General features: G+C 40.9%; 1 protein-coding gene across 2 annotated transcripts; it reads right to left on the minus strand.

Moving 5' to 3' along the window:
- Window positions 1-3,301: 3,301 nt before the first annotated feature.
- Window positions 3,302-7,690, minus strand: LOC110376864 (myosin-2 essential light chain). 2 transcript variants are annotated; one of them, XM_021335480.3, is made up of 5 exons: window positions 7,521-7,690; window positions 7,410-7,437; window positions 6,777-6,958; window positions 4,490-4,636; window positions 3,302-3,544 (listed from the first exon to the last, which is right to left on the minus strand). In XM_021335480.3, exons 1-5 carry the CDS (start codon window positions 7,614-7,616, stop codon window positions 3,461-3,463), a joined length of 537 nt encoding a protein of 178 aa, XP_021191155.1. In that variant the 5' UTR covers window positions 7,617-7,690; the 3' UTR covers window positions 3,302-3,460. The 2 variants fall into 2 exon arrangements, with proteins under 2 accessions (XP_021191155.1, XP_021191156.1); XM_021335481.3 differs by lacking the exons at window positions 7,410-7,437; window positions 7,521-7,690 and adding an exon at window positions 7,049-7,300.
- Window positions 7,691-8,991: the final 1,301 nt, after the last annotated feature.

Here is an 8,991-nt window from a genome sequence, read left to right on the forward strand (position 1 = left end):
ACAAGCATATTTTTATAAGCTAAGCATAATTTACCGGTCATTAGGACGTTCTAAATAAGAAAAGTTCTGAAAAACACTGCAAGAATAGTAACAATAAACTCTTTGATCGGACAACTTATGACGGTTTTGGTTTGGCCTATTGCAAATCCAATGAAACAAAAACTGGTCCGTCCTCCGAGCCTTTTTCCCAATTATGTTGGGGTCGGCTTCCAGTCTGACCGGATTCAGCTGAGTACCAATGCATTACAAGAAGCGACTGCCTATCTGACCTCCTCAACCCAGTTACCCGGGTAACCCGATACCCCTTGGTTAGACTGGTGTCAGACTTACTGGTTCCTGACTACCCGTACGTATCGACTGCCAATTATGTTCAATGACAGCCGGAACCTAACGTGCATCCGAAACACAGTCATTGGTGTCTAAGAAGTAAGATATACGTAGAAAGCACTTAGAAAAGTTGCATTGGTACTTGCCTGACCTGGGGCCCGATTCTCCTAATTTATTTAAGCGTCGTTCGATTCACGTTCGACTGCGATCCAATTCCGACTCGATTACGATTGAAGCGTAGTGGCAAATTTTTGAATGAAACAAAAACTGGTAATAGGCGAAAAATACCATGCGATAAGTCGTACATGGAACATCGATAAATTTTACACAGATTTTAGTTAAGCATGGAAGAAACTTCCCTTAGCGACTTCTACAAAACTGACCGCATGCTCGTTTAGGGATGTTGTACCTACATACTGTTATTGAGGTAAAAGGAAATAAACCAAATATTAATACTTATTGGAATATTTTATTCTAGTGTAGAGAATGTTGTTGTAGAAAGGTAACTCCAATAATATTAATAATTTGTATTTCTTCCTCTGAGCAGATGGAGTGACTTTAATTAGATGGCCAGGTCTCGTTATGATGCGTTGTTTTGAAACACTAGGCACGCCACTGCGGAATGGGGAATTTAGCTGACCGACCCCGCAGCGGTCGCCCATCTGTTTCGACAGCTGCCCAAAAGCGCTATATTAGATTGCTGGCAGCCAGTGATCCAACAATCAAATCCACTAAAATAAAAGCAGAAGTCAGGGCCGCCTCTGGGCTTGAAGTTAGCACGCAGACCGTTCGCTATTGCTTGCCGGGCTGGATTACGAGCACGGAGGTCTTGGCGAGCTCCGCTCAATTCCCGGCATCACAACAACGAAGATTGCAGTGGGCTAGACTTCGTCAAAATGAAGAAAGTTATTTGGCAAAACTGTCTGTGCGTTGACGAATCCCGAATCAGCACTAATCCAGATAGGGCCGGTGCCCACTGCCGGCGTGGCACGGCATGGTACGGCAAAGGATTTTAATGCTTATTAAGTTATTTTATTTCAATAAGTTTAGAATCTATGTTACTTTATTTGTATACCACGATGCCACGACGTGCCGCAGGATGCCACGGCATGACGCGACGTGCCGCAGGATGCGGTGGCATGACGTGGCTTACTTATTCATTCCACGGGATGCCGCGGTGCGCCACTGCATCCCGCGAGACACTATGGGTTGAGGAATATGATTGCTAGCTAGTTGAAATAAGGTTGAAACTTGTACAGCATTTCGGTGGGGCGCATGGCGCAAAACTGATGAATGCCAGACTGGCTAGGCTTTCAGCTGGATGCGTCGGCATTAGGGCTGCCATTCGTCCGGGTTTCCCCGGATTTGTCCTCGTTTGGAGGCCGTCCGGGGGCCGTCCGGGTGGGGTTTCAAGAAGTGTCCGGGGAAAACCCGGACATTTTTCATGTAAGGAAGCACCTCATTGAATTTAAGTATATGTTAATAGTAAATGGATTACAAATTAGGTATTATTTTGTTTAAAAAAATCGTACTCGTTCGGGGAAAAATGCGATTTACGCCAAATGTCCGGGTTTTTTCAATGTTTGTCGGGGTTTGGCGAAATTCGAGATGGCAGCCCTAGTCGGCATGCCACTACACCCCGCGGGATACCACTGCATAACCAGCCATGCCGTGCCGTGCCACGCCGGCAGTGGGCGCCGGCCCATAACCGACGTGTCCGTGTCTGGAGAAGACCAGGCGACCGTGAAAGACAAAGAACTGCCACTGGAACAGTTCAGCAAGGCGGAAAATCGGTGTCCTTTTGGGGTGGCATTACCATTGGAGCTAGAACGCCTTTGATCCTGTATCGGGGACTGCCTCGTTGGTCTAGTGGTCGCAAGCGCGGCTGCTGTTCTCGAGGTCTCGGGTTCGATTCCCGGGGCGGGTCGAAATCGCTTTGTGGGTTTTCTTAAACTTTCACAAAGCTGCCCGTAGTCTGGGAGTTAGTGATTGAATCGCCCGTGCATCGGCAAGCACGTCAATGTCGGTCCTGCGCCTGATCTCTTTCCGGTCGTGTCGGATTGCCGTCCGATCGGGTTATGAGAGTGAAGGAATAGGGAGTGCACCTGTGTCTGCGCAAATACTCCTGTAATATGTCCTGCGCAGCTGGCTGATCTCCTTAAATGAGAACAGCCGCCGTGGCCGAAATCGGCCGAGGACGCCATTAATTAAAAACCTAATAAAAAACAAACGGCGCATACCTAACTGGCCACGAAATAAAAATAATAAATATTGTAACGCGCGCAGTGCGAGTGACTGTTGTCTGTTGTGCACCCTGAGCCGCGCCTGAGTCACGTGGGGCCGGCGAGGGACACCGCGCGGTAGGCATTTATCGGGCGCAAGTACGTTGAGTGACAGATGCCTGGCAGAGGTTCCAATAGCTTTATGCAAGCAGCATGATTTTGGTTCATTTAGCCTGCGCGCACTCTGCACCCTATTTAATCAGGATTTTTTTTAGAAAATCGTGAATTCAATCACAGTTTTTAGTCGGTCTGGATACCGAACAAATACCCAATCGTTGTTATTTGTACTTCCATTTATCTTCATAATGATTTAAGAGCAAAAATCAACTATCGGCCTACTAAATCTTTGCAGTGTGCGCACGCTCTTTCAATCAGCGTTTTATCGGCAAGAGGGTGTTTAAGCCTTGGGTTTCTTTAAATTTCAGTCACTGTTTTTGTTTAAACGAAACGAGACCGCTTTTAAAAGCAACTTTACACTCTTGTATATTCAAAATTTAACAAATAAAATAACTATTTACCTACTATTTTGTCGGCGTAATTAACACTAGACTTGGCTGGGGCACTGCCGTGCCCCCAGATACACATTGGTATTCAGCTTTTACTTAGATTCACCGCAGACGGACGGACAGGCAGACATGGCGAAACTAAAAGGGTTCCTAGTTGACAAGGGATCCCTAAAAAAACTTTTGAAATATTATTAATATTTATATATTTTAACTTCTGTACAAACATTATTTAAAATTATTTTAATTTTGGAATACATTAAAAAAGGGAATACAAATACGGAATCTTAAGTTTCGTTAAACAGTCTACATGCAATAAGCGGCGCGCGGCCGCAGTGCTCGCGGCGCTCAGCCCTGCATGATGAGGTGCACGAAGTTCTCGTAGTTGATGTTGCCCTGCGAGTCCTCCTGGCCCTGCAGCAGCTGCTCCACCTGCGACGCGACAACTGTTACCGACACTACACCGACCAGGGGCGCGATTCTCCTCATTTCACTTAAGCAACATACGATTCTCATTCGACTGCGATCCAATCCCGACTCGATTACGATTGAAGCATATGTGGCATTCCGCTATTTTTTCTTTGAAATAAACGTTCTTATCCTTTTCTGTCATTCAATAATGAATCATTTTGTCTGCAAATGATTTACTATTGCAATATGATTGTAGAGCAAACTACCATATAGACCAAAATCACCAAAATAGCAGATCGCAAACCAATCGAATGTCGTTGGAATACGATTGGTCTTATATTAGTAGCAGAATGCCCGATATGGTTAAAACTGCTATTGCGATAATATCGGAATATAAATTGCGATTCGATTTCTATTAAATTTTTACATTATTAACTTAGGAGAATCGGGCCCCAGTATTCTTTAATTGAAGATATAACGGAAAGCTTTCCTGGAGCTAAAAACGATCGTTTTCAAACTTCTTATGCGAAACATGATTTCCTATTACACCTATGTATTAACAACAGGGCTTAGGGATGTGTAAGGTAAAAATAAATGAGAATTTACGAAACAACGAATTGAGAACCTCCTCCTTTTTGGCAGTCGGTTGAAAATAGATAATAAGATCCCTCTAACCTTGCTTAAGAGGATTCTAAATCGTGACAATTAATTTAGTCACAAATATTTGTCTGACAGCATGTTATGTATTAAGTTTGTTTTTTTTACTGTCTCATTTTCTTTGCTTTTTCTTGCATAGTTAAGTTTATGTGCAAATTATAGTGCATGCAGTGCTCTTCTTTAAGTGATGAGGCACTTAGATATAAGTTTAAATGTATAGTTATAGATGTACCTAACCGTGGACTCATTGTTGAAGAGCCAAACTAAATAAATAAATAGATAGAAGGTTTTGGTTGATGGGAGACCGACCTCGTCGTCGCTGAGCTTCTCGCCGAGCGTGGACAGCAGATGGCGCAGCTCGGCGGACGAGATGAAGCCGTTGCCGTCCTTGTCGAAGTGGCGCAGCCCCTCGATGAAGTCGTTGGCGGTGTCGCCGCTGCGCGCCTTCGAGATGGCCTGCACCGGGCGCATGCACGTACATATTCATCATTTATTTTTATAAACATTTCAAAAGTCGTTTATAATTGAAACAAAAATAAAAAACAACACTTTTCTTGAAACTGATTTTGATACATTTATCCATACAATAGCGTCGGATACTTAGTGTGTTGCTAAATTGCGAAGTGAATACATTGGAAATCTATGGACAACGGAACTATGAAGGCATATTTATAAATGGTTATTACACTCTTTTGCAAAATCGGTAAACTGTAGGACCTGGCTGTCCTTGAACATCTTCGGCAGTCGTTACGGGTCAGTCAGAAGCCAGTAAGTCTGACACCAATCTTATCGAGGGTGTTGGTTTGCCGGGGTAACTGGATTGAGGAGGTCAGATAGGCAGTCGCTCCTTGTAACTCAGCTGCATCCGATAGGACTGGAAGCCGACCCCGATATAGTTGGGAAAAGGCTGAAGATCAAGAAGAAGTCAAAGTCAAACATTTTTATTTCATATAGACTTATTACAGGTGTTTAAGAAACGTCAATAGCTAGGTGCACGGTTCCAAAGTGTGGGTCTCTATTGTCGGTATATACCTGTTGTTACTGTTACAGCCTTTGTATCGTCCCACTGCTGGGCACAGGCCTCCTCTCACACGGAGAAGGATTGAGCATTTATCATCGCGCTTGCTCAATGCGGGTTGATGATTTCAGACTATATAGTCCAGGTTTCCTCAAGATGTTTTCCTTCACCTTTTTATCAGCCATTGGTATCCAAGATATGCTTAGAAAGTACATACAATCTTAGAAAAGTTGCATTGGTACTTGTCTGACCTGGAATCGAACCCACACCCTCATACTTGAGGTTGGCTCTTTACCTTCTAGGCCACGACTTTTTATACCGAGTGGATGCAACTACATTCATTTCACCACAGACTTCTAGACTGATGCATCTAAAAGGATGTGTGTGTATACGTGGTTTTAGAACTATTTTTTTTATATTTTTAGGTTTTCAGTGACTATTTTATACAAGAGATTGGGCGTCCCTGGGCTATCAGTGGCCAGCCAAGAAATTAGTATCAAACAATAGCTCTATTGCAAAACTTTTGAATCCAAAATGTATGAGCTAACATTCAATTATTCACAGTTTTTGAGTTTTACTCAATTCTAAGCTTTTAAACCCCTGTTCAGATATTGGATTGTTGGTTCTAATCAATCCTGATCATGTGATATGTGTTTTTGAAAATGTTTTTTATTATTTTGTACTTGTAGCTTGTAGTTGATCTCAGCTTGTTACACTGTGTTAAACTGGCTGCCAGAAAAGTCCAAAAGTTCAGATACAAAAATGCATTTTGTTTCCGTTTTTAAGTACAGTACAACAATAGAACTTTAAACAGTAAGTATAGGACCAAACTACACCCGTTAGTACCAAAATAATCACTGGCCATCGATAGCCCAGGGTCCATAGAAATTTATGGAGAATACGCCCGAACACAAGATAGTTACTACATACATTGCGCAGTACGTTTTTACCCTAATGCATAGAGTAAACCCTAATCTACAACTTTCGAATGTTACCCTTGATTTCTCAATGTTTCCACCCCTAGATTTTGACCTGATGACTATGTGATCAAAAAGGTAAAGGATTTTTCAAATCTATACAGGCATCTATGGATCATCAGTGAATATAAATAAAAGAGTCTGAAGAAATGAGAACCTCCACCTTTTAGTGAAGTCTGTTAAAAAGTAAAGATTATATCAAATTCTAAATGACCTGTGTGATTTGTACATTCATTATTTTGTTATTTTGAGCATTGACACTTAAAAACATTATATTATAATCTGTTACTTATGTTGTGTAAATAAAAATAAATATTCTACTTAAAATAATCATGAGCTGTTTTATGCAAAATAATCATAGACACTGCATAGCATAGAATGTATAGAAATAAAGAAATCATAATCATTTATTTCTAAATAATACTCCTTTATTCTAGATTAGATCTGTTATTTAAACAATTTTACAAAAGGAGGAGGTTTCTCAGCTAGAACAATTTATAGTATTTACTATTATGTTGTACATGCCAGCATTACAATGCATTAAATAATTTTCCTGTTGTGCACACAACTGACAGAATGCATAGGTGGCAACTGATCTTACCTGGTAAATGGGTAGAAACACTTCAAATGAAATTCTTTCATCTGGCTTCAGATGGAGTGTGCATTTCTTGACATCAGATTCAGTGGGGTTCTGCCCCAGAGCTCGCAGTGCATCCCCAATCTGTGCTACATGGATCTTGCCATCACCCCGAGAGTCGAACAGCTGGAATGCTTCCTGGAACTCTACAACAGTAGAAAGTTAAAGTATAACCATTTGCCAGTAAGTTTGGGCACAACAGTAGGAGAGGGCGTGGCTGAGAATGCGAGAGCTACCTTCGACAGACGTGAGCTTTAGCTTCGTGGGCGGCTCGTACATGAACATGTTGCGAGGGCGTGTGGCAACGTACTAACCGCGAGCCACAGCGCAAGCGAGGCCGTCGGCTCAGGCGACACACCTGGATCACTTTAAAATACAAACCATATAAGGAAACTAGGGCGCTTGTAACAGCCACCGCTTTCGGTAAAGACGTTGATTGACATGACATGAGTCACGGAATGTGCGTGAGCGCCACAACGCTGCCCTCTCACATAACGAGTTCGAGTGCAACACTATCTTGCTGTTCGTTGCAAGTTCACGGCACCAACAAATTCTGCGTCGCAACCGTTACACTTATTGGATGAATTAGTAACTAACCTGCCAGTTGATCTTCGGAATAGCCAGCCTGTAACAGAATTATTCACTTTTAATACTCAACGATAGGGTTACAATATTTTGCTTCATATATATAAATGTCTTTTATATTACCATATTTGTAATCAAATTGGACAATAGAACCCTTTTCAGATAACTGTTGTACTCTGCCTGCAATATTGATTGCCTCTTTATGTATGTATGAGTCATAAACAAGTTGCCTATGTATAAGTATATGTGTGTACTCAACAAACAAAATTCTGCTGAATAGTAGAAATTATTAGAAGACTGACAAATGACAGTACTAAAATTGTCATTTGTGACAGAAGTTTCTTAGGCGACCGCCAGACCTACAATAAAATTGTACTATACGTTGATTTACGTACTAGCATCGATATACAGAGTGTGTCGTACCAACAAAATCATTTTAAATTAAATTAATTAATATACTGGTTAATATTATGTCGATTAGCACAAATAAAAAAAATACGTAAAAATAAAAACAGTTTTTTTTTAAGTAAATCTAATAAAAATGTGCGAGAATTAGAACACCATATAGAGTCTGTCATTACCATTACACACAACGGAAACTCTCCCTTGAAAACTGACAGCTGTCAACTGATCAAGATATTCGAGTATTCGATTCGATACTCCTAACTTTATTATCTGCTTTACACATGATGTTGTAAATTATGAAAACGAAAAATAACTCCTGTGGCTAAACCAGTAAATGGATTAGGTAATTTTTTTATGTCCCAAAACTCACAAATTACGGGCTCGCTTCGCAAGCGCTTTATAGGTAAGTTTGCAGTAATCTGTCTCCGGTTTCTTTATGTTAAACCTAGCAAAAAGCACCATGAATGATTTCTACACGATTTTTAAGTACTTTAATTTAGAATTTTAGTCCGTGATTATATTTTGTAGACCGCCCCGGGTGCCACCCGATGCTACGCCACCACTGAAGACAGCACGACGTTTTTGAACGTCAGGAATTTACAAAAGACAACCCCCAACATGCCCACCCTTCACCACTTCCTATGTGTTTTTGCTGGGAAGAAGAAGTAGCGTAACAAACTCCCCAGCAACACATATCTGACTGTAGGTTAGAAGAACCTTAAACATTCTTTGATATATAAATTTGTATACAATGTAATTTGTATATTACAGTAGATGACAATATTGAGATAAAATTACAGCAAAAATGGTTTATATAACCACCACATGCTAGCTAGCACTCACCCTTACCTTAACTATCTTAAGCATTGAAGTTTGATCAAAAGAAAATAATTATAGCCTCCAATTATTTACACTTATTAGGATATAAGGGAGTGCTACACTTAACACGATGTAAGAGAGTTTTGAGGGAGTGAGGCATCCCGACCGCCAACGCTACCGCAAGCAGTGGTTGGCAGTGGTCCTTATTTACTAAAATCCAAAACGAAAAATAAATACAAAGAATGTATCTTGTTAATAATTTAAAAAACATACTCAAAAAATATGGGAAAAAAAAATAAAATTATTATTTTATATATTAAATACAGTGAAACTTGGTTAAGTGGGACCTGGGTAAGTGAAATTCCTCCAT

The sequence above is a fragment of the Helicoverpa armigera genome, chromosome 13 (genome assembly GCF_030705265.1).
Source record: "Helicoverpa armigera isolate CAAS_96S chromosome 13, ASM3070526v1, whole genome shotgun sequence".
Lineage (NCBI taxonomy): Eukaryota > Metazoa > Arthropoda > Insecta > Lepidoptera > Noctuidae > Helicoverpa > Helicoverpa armigera.

What these genes read in the sequence shown, in the direction of transcription:
- LOC110376864 (XM_021335480.3), bottom strand. Translation starts at nt 7,616, where the DNA reads ATGACTCATACATACATAAAGAGGCAATCAATATTGCAGGCAGAGTAC. An exon ending in TTCCGAAGATCAACTGGCAG is followed by an intron (nt 6,959 to 7,409) that starts GTTAGTTACTAA and finishes CTACTGTTGTAG; the next exon opens with AGTTCCAGGAAGCATTCCAG. An exon ending in TGTTTCTACCCATTTACCAG is followed by an intron (nt 4,637 to 6,776) that starts GTAAGATCAGTT and finishes CGCCCGGTGCAG; the next exon opens with GCCATCTCGAAGGCGCGCAG.